This window comes from Protopterus annectens, chromosome 5.part0 (genome assembly GCF_019279795.1).
Source record: "Protopterus annectens isolate FY-2018-M chromosome 5.part0, PAN1.0, whole genome shotgun sequence".
Taxonomy (NCBI): domain Eukaryota; kingdom Metazoa; phylum Chordata; order Ceratodontiformes; family Protopteridae; genus Protopterus; species Protopterus annectens.
In genome coordinates, this window is record NC_056735.1 from 1,643,720,967 (window position 1) to 1,643,738,921 (window position 17,955).

The following is a 17,955-nucleotide window of genomic DNA, read 5'->3' on the forward strand; positions in this document are numbered from 1 at the left end:
TATCCTCAACACTTATCTGGACATTCCCAAGTTCAAAATGTTGACGCAGCAGCTTTTACCTCTGCTGGGCAAAGATCATTGGATGGTAACTTTGGATCTCAAGGAGGCTTACCTTCATGTTCCTATCAGACTCAGTTGCAGAAAGTATCTGCGTTTTCGAGCTGGGACTTCTCACTATCAGTTCTCTGCATTGCCCTTTGGCTTATCTACTGCGCCCAGAGTGTTCACGAAAGTTCTGGCTCCAGTGATAGCTTTCTTCAGACTAAAAGGAATACAGATCTATCCTTATTTGGACGACTGCCTAATTCTGGCTCAAGGAAGGAAGAGCTTCTTCATCATTTGGAATATGTGATAGCAGTGCTAAGATGCCTAGGGTATTCTGTGAAATAAAGTCCAGTCTAGTACCCTCTCAAGACATGTGCTTTCTGAGTGTGAGACTGAATACAGCATCCCAGATGGCCTTTTAACCCCGGACAAACAAAAGAGTCTATCCCTTTACTTCCATCAACTATCTCATCAGTCCGGGCTGACTGCAAGGACAGTCCTTCAAGCCTTAGGGTTCATGGCATCTTGTATTCTGGTGCTTCCCAATGCCAAACTGCATATGAGGAAGCTACAATGGTATCTCAAAAATGTATGGACACAGCACTGCCAGGATCTGGATACTGTCATTCAAATAATACCTTGCATTCAGAAGGAATTTTTGTGGTGGGCTCAGGAATGTCACCTAAACAAGGGACTCTCTGTGACCCGGTCAGAGGCGAGTCAGATTTTAATGACAGATGCCTCAGACAAAGCTTGGGAGCTCATCTGAATGGAAAGTGGATACAAAACAAGTGGCCTGTCAGACTACAACATCTACATATCAACATGAAGGAGATGTTAGCAGTCCAGTTTGCATTAATAGCTTTCAAGGAATTCCTTCTTCCAGGACAGGTGTTGATTCTAACAGACAACACAACTGTCATGTGGTACATCAACAAGCAGGGATTCTTATCCTCTATGCAGGCAAGCAATGATTTTGTGGGAGACTGCTCTCAGTTTACAGCTCAATCTTCAGGCAAGGTTTCTGCCAGGGGCACAGAACTCCTTAGCAGATGTGTTGAGCAGGCAATTATGGATTCCCACGAGTGGAAATTGGATCCTCATGTATTTCAGAAATTGACAGTGTCATGGGGAACTCCAGACATAGATCTGTTCGCTTTCTCCACTAAACCATCAGCTGCCAAAGTTTTGCACAAAAAGGTTTCATCCCACAGCTTGGAGAGTGGATGCTCTTTCTTTCAATTGGAGCAATCTTCATGTGTATGCCTTTCCACCTCTGCCTCTCCTCCCAAAGGTACTTCTGAAGGTCAGACAGGACAAGCCAAGGATGATTTTAATAGCTCCAGATTGGCCTCGACAGCACTGGTACCCATTACTAAGAAGTCTAGTACGGAAGCCTCCATGGCCTTTGCCTTCGATTCCACACCTGTTGTCTCAGGAGGACAGCCATTTGCTCAATGTCAAGCTTCATAGTGGGCCTCCACTTCCTCAGCAAGTTTTGAATGTTATTTTGGAAGCTAGAAGGCCTAGTACAAGGAAAGTGCAGTGGATAAATGGAAGAGATTTTTATTTTGGAGTGCAGCAAAAGATTTTGATGTTTCTGGGCCTAATTTGAGTGTGGCTCTTCAATATCTTACTGAGTTACTGGACAAAGGTTTGTCTTTCTCTTCTATTAAGGTTCATGCTGCAGCAATTTCGGCTCACTATGATTGTGACCCACCATTGTTTTCTCATCCTTTGTTCAAGCAATTTCTTAGAGGGGCAAAGAATATAAGACCCCCCTAAAAGCTCCTGCTCCTGCTTGGGATCTCAATTTTGTGTTGGAGAAACTCACTCTACAACCTTTTGAGCCGGCAGCTACTGCTGAGTTGAAATATTTATCATGGAAGACTGCTTTTTATTGGCCATTACCTCTGCAAGAAGGGTGTCTGAATTACAGGCCCTTATGGCGTTGAGCCTTTCTTGATTTTCCATAAGGATAGGGTATCATTACGCACTAATCCTTCCTTTATGCCTAAGGTGGTTTCTAGTGTGGCTTTAAACCAAACTATTCATTTGCCTACTTTTTATGCAAATCCCCAAAATAAAGGGGAAAAGATTTTGCACACTTTAGATGTTCACAGGCAGTTGCTATTATTTGGACAGAACTAAAGGGTTCAGGCAGTCTCAGCAGTTGTTTGTTTCTTTTGCTTTGAGTTCTCAGGGCAAGCCTGTGTCAAAACAAACTATTTCTAAGTGGATTGGGTTTTGCATTGCTTTCTGTTATTCCCATCATGGCAAGGAGATTCCAGCTGGGATTAGGCCTCATTCCACTAGGGCTACTGCCACTTCAACAGCTTTTTGAGGGGTGGCAACCAAGGATATTTTGGAGGCAGCTACTTGGAGTTCTGTGCATACTTTCTCTAGGCATTATCACCTGCCACTTTACTCTAAGTCCAGGGCTGGTTTTGCCACTGCTGTTTTGCAGGGCATTTTGGCAGCTCCTGCTTCCTTGTAGTTAGCCATCCTCCCTTACCTCTGCTTTGGGATTCTACCCAAGTGTAAGGACTGCAGCAATGTGAGATGAAGAACATAGTACAGTTTTGTACCTACCATAAATGTAGATGTTCAAGATCCACATTGCTGCAGTCACCACTACCCTCCCTCCTTCCCTCTGTAGTTGGAGGTGGTTGTGTGGGTTGGGTTGTACATATTGTGTATATTGTATATATTGTACATATAGTTAGTGCAAGGGGTTGGTTAGTTGTTTGCTGTCTTTTGGTTTTGACCTTTATTTTTAGGGTCTTCTGACATCTGGGGCAAGAAAAGACTGAGGATATGACGCCGGTCATGCGCATTTGTACCCTGACGTTCTGACATCAGTCAAATGCGCCCTGACCGACGTCAGCCTTATACTTTGATATTCGGGCCGACCGAGGACAGCGGACTACCCAAGTGTAAGGACTGCAGCAATGTGGATCTTCGAACATCTACATTTATGGTAGGTACAAAACTGTACTTTTTCAGTCATTCCAGCTTTCATACCCTATAGGACTGGATCAATGAATGTCACAAGTTTCCTCTTAAAAGCCCAAACTCCATGTGTTACAAAACACTTTTCTAGGCAATATAATTTTTTAAACACTTATCAAAGTGGTTATGATCAGAAACCCAGCCATAATTTTTAACTTTTTTTGAACTGTAATGATTCACATGGTTTGCTAGAATGTGAATTGGTTACATAAACATGACTTGGTAAAAGTACCTATCTTTTAAGATACAGTGATAAAAAGAGATTTGCAAATATTGTATATTTCTAGGATCTTTGACTTTGGATCACATTTATAGCTGCTTCGAGGATCTTGTATAGACTTGGCACTCACCCTTGGAGTAAACCAACCAGAGGCTTTTTTTTTTTAAGCTGAGGCATACTGAGACATAATAAAGTAGAAATTTGAACATTTCTAGTAGTCTGGATTTTCACCTGTGTTTATCATTAGAGACATGTCATATATTCATGAACCATTATGTCAGAATATTAATTTTCCATGGGATATATTCATATTTCCCATGACGTTTAGATTAAAGGGAAGTTTGCAAAGGTCTTTCTACATGTTTCTGTGTTTTACCAGTCTTTTTCTAGTTGAGGGGCTATTACTTTATTTATATTTGTCAGAGAAACCCAGAATCTGGCAGCAGATGCTGACTATTTGGCCCACCCAGTTTTCCTACGTGTTAACTGTAGAGTCTGATTAGCTAGCAGCTGTTCCTTGTACCCATCCCTCATAAGAATTGTCTTAAATCTGTTCTGTAAATTCTGGAAATTTGCTTCTGTGGATCCTAATACCTCTTCTGAAAGACTTTTCCATGATCCAGAACCTTTTCTGTGAAGTAATTCCTAATGCTTTCCCATGAATCTTGGACTTGTAAGTTCAGATTGTTTTGTTTTATTGCATATTTTTTAATTTATCACCCTCTTAGAAAGTATTGGTTTCTTTAAGGTCCTCAACTTTCTATAACGCACACCTTCAGTTTTTCAGGACTTCTCATATTTACTCTTCTCTGATTTTTCTGTGTACAACTTCTGGTGCAAAGCATGCATTCTTTTGTATTGCCCTCCTCTGAGCTGCTTTTGTCTTACCTGTGTCTGTGATAATGAAATCTCCAAATTCTCCCAGTCGATCTTCACCATATCTTACGTAGATTGATAGTAGCAACTTTTTCTGCCAATGATGTTTCTTAATAGACTGCTTATGTTTTGGTCTCAGAGAGTGATTGCTTAACTGTAGTTCATCAGATATGTGTATCCCATGATTCCTTACCTTGTTTTCTGTTGTTGCTTCCTCAAATTGTGTACTACTTTCCTGGGTTTTTACTTTTGAGGTGTACTGTTTTCTGCACTGAAGCACACTACTGTGCCTTAATGTCCCTTAACTTCTCTTTTTTTTTCTATACCTTCTTGTGTACCAGCCCAGTTGGATAACTTTAGCACCAATAAAAAGACCAAGTTTTCATTCAGAACATCTTTAGTGCCCCTTAAAGAAATGCAGAGGGATTGACCTTGCTCAAGTTTTCATTCAGAACATCTTTAGTGCCCCTTAAAGAAATGCAGAGGGATTGACCTTGCTCAAGACACCTCTTGTACCCTAGTCATAACCATCCTTTCATCTGTATAACCTTCATTTACTTTAGCCATTTGTGTGTATTTGCACAGATGACATTTCATCCTAGCTGCCTTACATTATATGGGCACTCATACATGTTATTAAATATATCTGTAGACGTGTGTGTGTAGATATGTATGATTATATTCATTAATACTGACAATCCACATACAATATCAAATCGATCCTGTTGAATCGAGACTCAATGAAACTCCGGGATGTTCCCTACTATGGGTGTTGCATGTAGTTTTGCAGGCAACAAAATGAGCTTCAACAAACTGGTGTCAGCTAACTCTGTGTTGACCAAAAATCATTCGGTAATTGCTAGTGTGTGTGTGTGTGTGTGTGTGTGTGTGTGTGTGTGTAGATATGTTATGCGTAAGTATATATATATATATATATATATATGTATTATACATATATACATACATACATAGACGTTCATAAAATATCTCTACACACATGTGTGTGAGATGTGGTATGCAAATAATGATCCGATTTGTTGGATATGGATTGTATAATGTTCCTGAGAGAGATCTCTTCTGTTTGCCAGTACATTCATAGGTTCATAGGTAATTACTAGGCTATTGGCCCTAGGGCCTATATAAGCCTAGCCAAAAAGGTACCCTGGCTTTCGCCACCCAAGAAAATTATTTTCCTGTGCCCCTGTCGAGCAGTCCCCGGGGTGAATTTCCTATTTCCCATTCAATCATCAAGATTTTTCTTGAAGAGTGCTAATGAGGAGCTCTGTTTGACATAGATAGGTAGTCTGTTCCAGAGTATGGGAAGTCTCTAGGACAGGAATCTATCCCTCCAGCATGTTCTGTTTATTGTGGTGACAAGGTTTAGGTCCCTACAGCGTGTAGCTCACAGGGATTGGGATTTCTTTAAGTGGAGCATGTCCAACAGCTCTGGATTTGACATAGCTTTGTATGTTAGGCAGAGATTGATATGCAACGGAGTAAAGCTGGAGTTTTTTGAGGCGTCAGGGTAGGGCATCTGATTGAGGCCAGTAATCTTCTTTGTCAGGTATTTCTGTGGCATCTCCAGTTGTTGTAGATGTCTTGTGAGGTACATACTAAAAGGGGCACTGTATAATGGGTCTAATGAGTGATGAGTAGAGGGGAACAATTACCTCTTTTTTTCTGGATGAGAAACCTTTTGTGATGAGGTGTGCCATGTAGAAGGATTTCCTGACCACTGTGGCAATGTGATTATCAAAGGAGAGACTACTGTCCACCTGTGTCTCAAGGTCTCTTATCACACTTTCGGTGTTAAGTAGACTACCACCTATGTGGTAGTTCATGGGTACAGAGTTTTTACCAAAGGGGATGACAATGCAGTTTTTGGCATTGAGATTCAGGCCATGGCTTTGACACTAGGCATCTGCATTACTACATGCCTGGGTTGGTGGCAGAGATGACAGTGTGTGTGACATATTGAACATGCTTTTATTCACCAGGAATTGGTGTCCTTATGCTGTATGTTTCTTGCAGAGAATCTTATTAATTGCTTCCAAGAGTGTGACTCATAAAATTGAATAGACTGTTTCTTTGGCCGTGTTCTCATTCAGTGCACAGGCAGTGAGTGACAGCCAATCTGGGAGACACTCTGCTGCCTGTGAAATTCAAAGCTAAGCAACTATTTTGCTACCTTCTAGATCAAAACTACTAACTTGACCTGAAGATGCTGACCTGATTGTGTCTTACTATGTTGGGAACCTGTTGGGTCTTGGCTGAAAAAGGTCCTTGGAGCAGCTCGCCTACCTGGTTAATAAAGGAAAAATAAAACTCATAAATACCCTAAAAATAAAGAACTACCTGGGAGATGTAAATGGATTTTGTGTGTGTCATTTTCTGTCTTCCTTGCCTTTTGACCAGCAACTTTTATTTCTTTCAGCCTCCATTGTTCATTCTTTTTCTTTCCTTCAGTATGAACCACTGACTGCACCTAATAGACTCCCTGTAGGTTGTCTTCATGTTTCTTCAGAGATGTATGTTGCTCCATATACACCGTTTGTGTCAGGTGGTGTTGGAGGCAAAAGGTAGCTTCAAAGTGCCATCTTCTGAGCAGCCATAATCAGTCTTCTAGTTAGCCTAACCCACCACCCTGACATAATATTGACACAGTGATATTTGTGAGCAACTTTACATACATAAAAATATTGCTACATCATACAAGCTGTGTTTGAGAAACATTGCATTTATCATGGTTTCTCATACTGACTCAGTTTCTTCTACCTCTGTTTAGCTGAGACTGGTAAGACAGCAGTTACCAGTCATTTGCACAACACCCTGCTTGCTGCTCCGGCACCATGGTTGCCAATCATCCCTGGATCATCTGGCTCAGTGAGGTGAGGGCTCAGTGTCTGTTGTTCTAAAAGTGTATTAGTTCTGGTTTAAGCACTTGGGCTTCAGGCCAGTTATTTTACATTAAGAAGGTTTGTGGTCTGCACTTTTGAGGGAGGAGAGGCTGGACTCTGCCCTTCTGAGCTGGGAATTTCTGGTTAAAGGCTTATAGTGCCTGCATATTTGAACTGTTTCTTACTGAAGTTGGTGCGCCACGTTTGCTGTAGCATAGACTAGATCCAGGCCTGCTGAATCTAGCTTTGTTTGTATAACTTGAACACTAATCCAGGCCTTCTTTTTTGGAGAAGGTTCCCCTGCACCCCACTGGCAGGAGTGTACAGTTAGAACTTGTCTGACAGGAACAGGGCACAGTTTTGAGATTCTTTTACTGGTTAATTGGGTAATTTGTTTAAAAGCCTTTTCTGATTGCTTGTAATCATCTAAAGCTGTTTTAAGTGTATTTTTTTACTGTTTGTAGTCGTTTAAAGCTGTTTTAAGTGTATTTGTACTGTTTTTGCCTCATCTTTTCAAAAAAAAAATTTTCCTTGTTTCCCACCTTTCTAAGCTAGTATAGTATAGTTTTCAGGCTAGTGCTGAATTCAGGGCTGTTACAATTTTCTGAGTTGCCCATACCTTACTTGGATAGAGGGAGGTTTCTCTGTTCACCTGTGAGAGAGGGAGCTTTGAGCAGCCATCTGTCCCTGGAGGAGTGGTTCCAGCCCAGAAGTTAGTAGTTTGTGGGCCATTTTGGGCTAATTTCTATCTCTTTCATTTCCCTGCTGTAAAAAACACAGCGCCAGTTAGCTAGGGCTAAATTTTTCCCGGCTCCACCAAGTCTCCTCTTCAGTTTTTCCCTTGAAAGTAGTCTAACTCTCAACCTAAGCACTTAAAAAGCATCCTACTGTCCAGCACTTGCTCAGACCTAATAGCAAGCACTAATATACCCCGACACTTGATTGCCCAGCAGGGCAAGGCTCATTATTCACCCCTCACCAACCAAGTGACTAAGCAGCTCACCCTACTATTCAGACATGACCAAAGGGCAATTTCAGGTATACTCTCCAATCCAGCTGGTGAACCTGGGTATCCTGAGGCAATGTTACAACTGCCTCATGTACACAGACAACCCTCTCCTCCTACCACAAAACATTAACATATGTGAGAGATACAATTATATAGCTAAATTGGAGGCTAAGCTCCCTCCACCCAAGACTGGAACAAGCAGTCATGAGGCAAAGGTTAACACTTGCACCACACATCCAACCTTACACAGACATACTAAACCAGCACTGGCAAAAAATGCACATAAATACACAAAACCATACTCGGAGGCTCTAAATAAATACCTGCAAAAGCATCACAGACCTCCAAAGCAGACACCCAAAAAATCTGCACCTCGTCACAAACCAGACAACACATAAAACACAAAATCAGGGTGCTGCACAATCACAGCCCTTAAGGCGAAATAACATACCTAACACACTAGTAATAGGCGACTCTGTAGTCAGGCACACTGATGTCCCACTCACTAGGCTGGACAAGGAGAAGGTTACTGTTAGCTGCCTGTCAAGAGCCAGAATCCACCACATAACGCAAGCACTCAGGTCACTCCAGAACAAGTACAAATATGACTGTGTCATTGTTCATGTTGGTGTGAATGACCTGAGATGTACCTCCCTGGACTACATGAAAAGAGACATGGAAGAGCTCTCTGATCATGTAGCCCAGGCGGGTACGACCCTGACCCTGAGTAGCATCCTGCCCTCACCAAGAATGATACCGCAGTATAAAGAGAAAATTATCAGTTTCAACAATTGGCTAAGATTCTGGTGTCATTCAAAGGGGATCCAGTGTCTGTCAGCCTGGGACGACATGCTCGACAGGCTTTGTTGCATCGCAAGAGACGGCTTGCACCTGTCACCCCTAGGCTTTCGAATACTGGCCAAGGCTCTTGCTGCCCCCATAGTGCCTTTTTTAGGCAAGGCTCAAAAGTCAAACCCACCTCCGTAAACAGCACAAATAAAAAAAATGAGGGTTATGCTACTCAACGCCAGGAGTTTAAATCTCAAAATGCATGCGCTCGAAGCACTCCTCAGTATGGAGATTGTCGACATCTGTGCAGTAACTGAAACCTGGTTCAGTGCTCCACAGAGCACCCCAGCACTACCTGGCTACAACTCATACCACACATTTTGGCCAGAGAACATGGACTGAAACACAAAAGGAGGGGATGTATCCATATTCATCAAGGATACCTACACCTCCAGGTTAGTGGCGCAGCATGATACCTCCGAGATCACCCATGTGCATCTAACATCAGTCAAATCTGCAATGCAAATTGTGGCCTGCTACAGATCACCCTCCATGACCCAGGACCACCACTCCTCCTTTCTGGAGACACTGGAAAACATGAAGGTCCTACCGAACACCCTGATATTGGGTGATTTCAATTACCCTACTGATAACTGGGAAAACTACTCAAGTACAAACTCCCAGGTCCAGCGCTTCCTGGAATTTATCAACTCAAATGCCCTGGATCAGCTGGTAAACTCCCCTACCAGAAGTGAAAACATATTGGACCTGGTCATCACCAACATGGGCGACAGGTGTTCCACACCAGAAGTCAACCCGTCACTGGTTAGATCAGACCATAAACTAATCACTCTGGATGTCCACACCCCACCACCACCCCCAACTAAGGAAACCACAGTAAAAAACTTTTCTAAAGCAAACTTCACCTTACTTAAGACAGAGGTGGTAAGTTTCACAGCCCCCACACTAAAGGATAACGCTGCCCAAGATGCAGAAACCTTTACAAATGCACTCTATGAGCACCTACAAGGATGCATGGATCGTGCCATCCCTAGCAAAACCAAGACTCACTCCCCTAAGAGAAGGAAACCAGTCTGGTGGACCCTTGCCATAAACAGGCTGTACAATAGAAGGAGGAAACTAGTTCAGAAAAAAGCAAATTCCAGGAAGGAAAGACATCCCTGATCAGTATCAGTAAGAAACTAAGGTCCTTCATAAAATCCTCCAAGGCTAACTTCGAAAGAAAAATAACCAAGGATTCGAAAGATAATCACAAAGCCTTCTTTAGCTACGTCAAGAATCTAAGTGGCAGCTCGCAGATATGCTCTGAGCTAGTGCAAAATAGCACAAAATATACTGAACCCACTGATATTGCCAACATCCTGGCAGATAGATTCAGTGCAAACTTCACCCCCCTCTCACCCCCAAAAGGGCCCACAACAATACCAGAAAAGTGTAGTGTCCCAGAAATCACAGACGCACAGGTGAAAACAGCCATTTCAAAAGCCAAAAGCACAGCGTCAATGGGGCCATATGTGTCCCAGGCTGCATCTTGCACAAACTATAGAACGAACTAACCCCTCACCTAAACGCACTGTTCAACCTCAGCCTCTCCACAGGCTACGTGCCCATAGAATGGTGCACAGCAACGGTTATTCCGCTCCACAAAGGAGGGGCCACAACTGACCCTGGTAACTATCGCCCCATAAGCCTGACTAGCCTAGTCTGCAAGGCTATGGAACGCATCATCATGGAACTCATTAACAAAGACATTGGGAACTTCCAAACACTTGACCCGACCCAGTTTGGCTTTGTTAAGGGCAGATCATGCCTACTAAACCTGGTTGACTTCTTCGAGACAGTCACCAAGGCCATAGATGAGGGGAAGGTAGCTCACACAGCCTACCTTGACCTCGCCAAGGCTTTTGACACCATTCCCCACTCAGAAATTATAGAAAAACTCACCAGCCTGAACATAAACCCCTACGTCACAAGATGGGTTGCCAACTGGCTTACAGACAGAACTCACACGGTAAGAATAGCAGGCTCCAGGTCCGACTCTAAACCATTCACAAGTGGTGTCCTACAAGGCTCGATCCTGGGACCCCTACTGTTCGGCATATACTTCTCAGAAGTACAGGCAAACACAGGAGGACTATGGCTAACCAAGTTCTCCGATGACTGCAAAATGGGAGCTATAACTGACTCACCGGCTGGCACAGACATTGTTCAAAAGGGCCTTACTGAGACGGACACCTGGTGTCAAAGTCATGGTCTCAAGCTAAATGCCAAAAAATGTATAGGTATCCCGTTTGGGAAAAACAAAACACCCATGAATTACCACATAGGTGGCAGCCCCCATAATACAGAAGAGGTAATAAGAGATCTGGGGACCCAGGTAGATAGTAATCTCTCCTTTGACAATCATATTGCCAAAGTAGTTAGGAAATCCTTCTATGTAGCCCATCTAATTACTAAAGGGTTCACATCTAGAAATAAAGAGGTTATAGTGCCCCTCTACTCGTCACTCATCAGACCCATCACAGAGTACAATGCCCCGTTTGGGATGTACCTCACAAGACACTTCCAACAGCTGGAAAGACCACAAAAGTATCTCACCAAGAGGATTACTGGTCTCAAACATATGTCCTATGCAGCCCGACTGGAAAAACTCCAGCTGTACTCAGTGGCATGTCGCTTACTCAGAGGTGATCTCTGCCTGACTTACAAAGCCATGTCCAACTCAGAATTGATGGACATGCTCCACCTAAAGAAATCCAAGTCACTGCGAGCCACTAGTGAGCTAAACCTCGCCACAACAATAAATAGAACATGCTGGAGGGATAGATTCCTGTCACAGAGACTCCCCATGCTTTGGAACAAAATTCCTAACTACATTAGGCAGAGCCCCTCACTAGCACTCTTCAAGAAAAACCTTGACGAGTGGATGGGTAACGGAAAATACACCCCTGGGATCACTTTATTGGCTCTTCTTGACAGAGGCTCAGTTAATTAATCAATGGGGCGGCGGAAGCTGACACACTCTGGCTAGGCTTATAAATGCCCTCGGGCAGATAGCCTAGTACCTACCTATGAACCTATAGTTCGGGCTTTATAGCTGCATGCTGTGGAGCCAACAGGTAGTAACACATTTCATTATGTACCATTATGGAGACTACATCACAAAACTGTAATTTCTGCTGTTATCTTGAGAGAAAGTAGTGAATGAATTTCAGTATGTTTACTTGTGAAAAGAATAAAAAAGGTGTCTTGTTGGAAACTACAGCTATCTTATTTGGATAAGCAAGGGCTGCTAGGGGAGCATTCAGATGTATTTAAGCACCAGGACTAGAGAACTTAGTCGAAACTGAGGAATGATTTTGCTGTACCTGATATGTGAGTTTTAGGTCTAACCTTCGCCTTACATAAAATGAATTGTTTGGATTTGGTGAACTCTCAGGGATGCAAAAGAGTTGTTGTATCTCTAAGTGCTAGATGCTGATGTGTGATAAAAACTGAAGTATGATGTTGAAAAGAAAACGAATCAACGGGTGTTTTAAGGTTTGCAGTAGTTTGGATTATTTTGGCAGGTTAAGTGGGTCTTCTTCTTCAGTGTATACTGTAGTTAAATGTATTTATATGGCTGCAGTCTATTTTTTCATTAATGGTAATGTTTTGACTTTGTATACTTTTATAACCATTTGTTTGTTTTATTTTAGCACAAGGTAGAACGTGAGTGGCTTCTCAACCTCCTCAGTGATGGATTGAAAGACAAGCACTGCTATGAGCTGTATGATCATCAGCGGATTTTTCATGTCCTCCTTGCTTTCTTCAGTAGCCCTTTGTGTGATGAAACTGCACAAGTAAGTGGTATGAATGCGTAGTGAGATGTGACTGCATGGGAGAGTAAGTGTCTACTGTTTTGTTTACTATTTTTTTTTTAATTGTCTTCAAGTCTCTGATCCTATCAACCACCAACATGTGTATTCTTCTTGACAAGATTTTATTTATTTTTTTATAGCCGAATTGAGACATGGTTGTACTTTCAGTACTGACATTCTGAGCATGGCTTATATATCAAAATCATTCAGTTTAGTAACAGGTTACCCTACTATGGAGAATGTATTATTTCTTTTTGCCTTCATCTGAGTATCTCATGTAACAGTAGCTTTCAGTGCCAACATTATCTTCACTATCAGTTTGTGTGTGTGTGTGTGTGTGTGTGTGTGTGTGTGTGTGTGTGTGTGTGTGTGTGTGTGTGTGTGTGTGTGTGTGTAAATACGTGCATGCACATGGATTACTTAGCATCATCTGCACTCCTGCTTTGTATGTAAGCAGTATGGCCGATCCTTAATCATGCTTATGAGTTTTTAGGATTCTTTTTCTTTTATTATTCTTACTGAATGTGAGGGATTCATGAAAGTTATGAATGTGAGCTTGATCTTCGTGGCATGCACTGTTTTTAGGTTTAGGCAGCCCACACCAATTTCTTTGTAGGCTCTTAGAGAAAAGGAACATTTCAAGAGCTGTGAGCAATACAGATAACAGTGTTGATTGTGAACTAGTCAAGCCAAATCCCCAAAACTTGTCAGGGATGGACAACAGGAATGGTAAATTTAACTAAATGGGAAATGTGTAGGATCAGTCGTGGATTGCTTTGAATCGTAGTGCAGTTTGCTTGTTAATAATGTTGAATACTTTAGAATGAAAAAGATGGTTTATGTTTAATGAGTGGTACTAACAAAGTATCGGTGACTTTATGTAAATTAGATTTGATAATGACAGTACCGCAACATAGTATTCTCCTGGTCTTTCCTTAATTGAATAATCCAGTTTTTGAAGCCCGGTCCCAGAATTGCCTTTCCTTGAACAACTGGTGGGTGCTATCAGGTACAGAATCATGACTTGTCCCACTGTGGGGCCTCCAGTTCATTAGCAATGTCCTGGACTGAAGAGCTCCAGGGCCTTTCTTCTGTGAGAAGGAAGGCTGAATCTGATTTCTTTGGTGGCATGGCTTTTCATTTTCAGGAGTGCAGACTTCAGGCTGACATCTTCTAATCTGCCTTGTCCAGTAGTGGACTCTTCACTTTCAGTGGCTGCAGTTATTCTGGTGCTTCAAAGTCATTCTTACATTACACGGCTTTTTGGATCTTTCCATCACACCTGGAAGTTCATTTGGATTTCCCCTGTTTTATGCAATGTCCAAAGCAAATCCAATACACGAATGCCTCTTTTATTGGCTGGCAAGCTCCTATGAGCACAAGGGCTTCCTGAACCCTTGAAGAGAGGATTGCTCACCTCCTTGATGAAATCCAGCCTCTGTGATTAAAAGCTTTAGAAATCTGTGTTTGTTTTCAGAGCAGCTTGGTCTGATTGGATGTTAGTTTGGTGGTATTATGGTACCTGAGTTGACATGATAGATATAAATCTTATTTTCATTTGGGACTTGTGCTGATTTGTCCACATGTCACTGGTGGCATTTTACTTGCATGAAAAATAAAACTGTCTTATAGATGCAGCATGTTAACTGGTCTTCTGAACATCAGGATTCACTCAGAAGATATTAAGTTGTTGTGTAGTCTACCTCGTTTAGACCCCTTTGTTGGAAAGCATTTCTGAACTCCATTTTTGCTCTGTTTGGCAGAATTTAGAAGAGTGGGTAGTGGACAGTTTTTCTTTTCAGTGGAAGTTCCTGTCCGTTTATGCCTTACCACTGCTGGTACATCTGTCGACATAAGTCAGTCTAATAAATTTCAGGCTTAACCTGATTGCCAGTTGATGACCCTAGAGAACATTTTTTTTTGTAGTCTTATGGGCCCTGAATGTAATAAGTCTAGATCTCAGGGCAACTGAACTGTCCTAGACTTGATTCTCTCTTATGGCTTTTCAAAAAGGGAACAAAGACATTTATAATCACTGTGGTAATGTGTTCACTGAACTTACAAGGCCAGGTGAAAGTGGTTCTTCTAAATGGATGATGAAGACATAGTCTGGCTTCTGCATTAGTCTGCATTTGCTTTGATTACTTCAGATGCATCTTTGATCATGGTCTGAGCTCCTCTGTGAAGACAGTTTTTGTCAGCCAAGTCTGCCTTCCATGATAAGATAAAAGGTAAACCTTCAACTTCCTGTAAGCTAAGTAAGCAGTTCTTGCGAAGAGTCCTCCATCTGAGATCTTTCATTAAGTATTCATGTGCTCCTTGGTACCTGAATATTACAACTGAGAGACTTTTTTTCATTCTTATGAGCTTATCTTTCCTGCAACTTTCAAACTTGTTTTTCGTGGCCATTTTTTCTAGGAGAATGTTGGCGTTCCAGGATATTATGTTTAATGAGTCCAGTATGAGGTTTCATAGAGCTGCAGTCTCCCTTAGAAGTAACACTTCAGAAGGAATAGCTATTTTCTTAAGTCCAGATGTGAAGTTCTATCTCGCCGTTCATTCTTTACTGATGGGTTCAGAGCCGATCCCTCGGCTCTGAGTCAGCCAATTGCAAAGCTCGAGTTCTTCAAATAGCTCGAGGCCAAGTCCCTATCCCACGATGCACCTAGAGTTACCTCAGATCTAGTTTGCTGCTGCAACAGATCGGAGGTTCTGCATTAGCTCGGGCCAGTAAACTGTTTTTTTTCTACTTACTTACTTATATTGATATTTAGATAGTTTAAATAGTTCAATAGTTTTAGAAAGCTCTTACAGCTTTTTGGTGTGTGTTCCTACATTTTAGTCCCTTCTCTTATTGTGCTTAAAAATTTTTCTAGTTGACCTCTTGTTTTAGCCTAGTTTAAAAACCTTTTTCTATTTACTAGAGTGTGTTTAGTCAGTGACCTTTTGTCACATTATTTACTAAATAGTTAGTTTAAGGTTATTTGCTGTGTGGTGTGTTTAGCCTTAAATTTTTTTAGAAAAGGCTTGAATTTATTAATTTCTGTTGAAGTTTTAGTAGTTAACAGTACTTTTGTCTGATATAGCTATTTAGAATATTTTAGACAAGTATGTTGTGTCTTGTAGCAGCTATCATCTTTTTCTTTGCATAGTCTGCTCATATTGGGTGTTTTAGACAGTTTGTGGTGACAGTAATTTACCTTTTCCTGTCACTTTTAATATTTACATTAGCATTACTGTGTGCGTGTGTGTGTGTGTGTGTGTGTGTGTGTGTGTGTGTGTGTGTGTGTGTGTGTGTGTGTGTGTGTGTGTGTTAGCCTGATTTTATTTAAGGCTTTTGTGGATAATTACTGTTTAAAATTTTTTGTGGTGACAGTAATTTTTTTCTCTGTAATTTCAATGGCTGACCAAGAGAAGCAGCCTAAGTCAGGTTTCAAAAAGTGCCCAAAGTGTGGCCAAAAGATGTCTGTAACAGACTTGTAAATTGTGTGTACTGTCTAAGAGCCCTGCATTTACAGGATAGCTGTGCTATATGCCATTCCTTCTCCTCCAGGATCCTACAGGAAAGGAAAAGAAAATTAATAGACAGAGGTTTGTTGAAACCGTCATTCCAAGAAGCTTTGAGCATCCAAGATGGATCCAGCAAGTCCTCAAAGTCTTCTAAGACTTCTGAATCTAAGAAATCAAAAAAATCTTCGACTTCGGCTCTACTGCCATCGGAACCAACAGTCTTTTCTTTTCGGAGCCGGTCCCCAGTCTTGGAACCTGTATCTGAAACTCTTAAGAGTCCATTACTATAGTCAGTACCACCTTCGGTGCATTCATCTCTGTCCTCTATCAGCCTTTCTGATCTGGATGTGGATTGTGTGGTGCAGAAGCTGTTACTAGCACCGGCCCATTACTACAGTCAGTACCACCTTCGGTGCGCTCATCTCGGTCCTCTATCAGCCTTTCTGATCTGGACATGGATCGTGTGGTGCAGAAGCTGTTACTGGCACTGGCCTTGGCAAAAATTTTATTGATTTCGACCCAAATGGCTTCGGAGCCTAAGACCCTTACACCAGCTCAAACTGTTCCTCCTCCGAGCCATGCTGGTCCTTCAGAGCAGGAGTAGTCGGACCTGATTCTGGAACCCTCGGAGCCAACACCTGGTCCAGTGTCTTCGGCTCCTTTCAGTCTGACTTCCTCAGTGCCGATAGAGGACTCTAGGAGCCGACACTCTGTGGTCAGGTCTGGGGAGGATAGTCGGACCGACTTGTTGGTTCCAACTCTGCCTTTCGGGGCTTCGGCTCGGATGAGCTCGGCTCCTACCTGTGGTTCGGAGCCCACTGTCCCAGTGCCGGGGGTATCGATGATTTCTTTGGATCCGTCAGTTTCCTCGCATCAGAGCAGAGGTGCTTTCGATGCCAGGAGGAGAGTCATGTCTCCTAAGACATCCTCGACCTCAGGTCTGGCTTCCTCCTCCCCTAAAGTGCCTGTGTCTGCTTCTGCCTCATACATCCTGACCAAGCGTAGAGACCCAGAGCCTCAGAAAGCCCCAGTGGGTGGCCCTTGCTCTTCCGAGACCTCACCAGAAGCTCCCACTGATGAGGTTCCCAGGAAGAGATTGTGTAAGAGGAAACATCTAGACTCCCCCCAGGAGTCTCTAACATCTGATACTGACTTGGATGAGTCAGAAGGGTCCCCACGGTCCCCCTCTTTAGATATCTCATTCACTGAGATGCTTGAAATCCTCAGGCAGAGGGGTGACTGGCAGTCCAAAAACCCTACTGAGGACGAGTCAGTTCTCCTGAAGGCTTTTAGGTCTCAACCCTCCACCTCTTGGGTGTCTCCGCCCTTCGATGAGCTGATGCAGCTGGTCTCACGAAGGGCGTGGGAGTATCCAGATACTATGGAGCCTAGGAGGCCTAAAAAGTTCATTTCTGTCCCCTGTGACAAAATCTTTCTTAACAAAAGGTGTGACAGTTGATGCCATTGTGGTGGCGGCAGCCACCAAAAAGGAAATGTCTGAAACTTCCTCGCCTATCCATCCTCCTAACAGACTCCAGGATCATGGATAGATATGGGAAGCACATGTTTAGTTCAGTGACTTTTGCTCTTCGTTCGCTGAGCTATTTAACCCATTTTACTAGGTTACAAAGAGATCTCCTTAAAGAGCTAGGAGATACTCTACAGGGTAAGATAGCTACCAACAGAGTTGCCATCCAGCTTGCTACCCTCAGTTCT

At 42.6% G+C, this 17,955-nt stretch overlaps 1 protein-coding gene across 1 annotated transcript in view; it reads left to right on the plus strand.

Moving 5' to 3' along the window:
• URB1 (URB1 ribosome biogenesis homolog) overlaps positions 1-17,955 on the plus strand; it is a 1,941,236-nt gene that overhangs the window by 1,605,246 nt on the left and 318,035 nt on the right. The window contains exon 34 of the mRNA XM_044071429.1: positions 12,568-12,711. Within this exon, the coding sequence (XP_043927364.1) occupies positions 12,568-12,711 (144 nt within the window). The remainder of the gene's footprint in view (positions 1-12,567; positions 12,712-17,955) is intronic.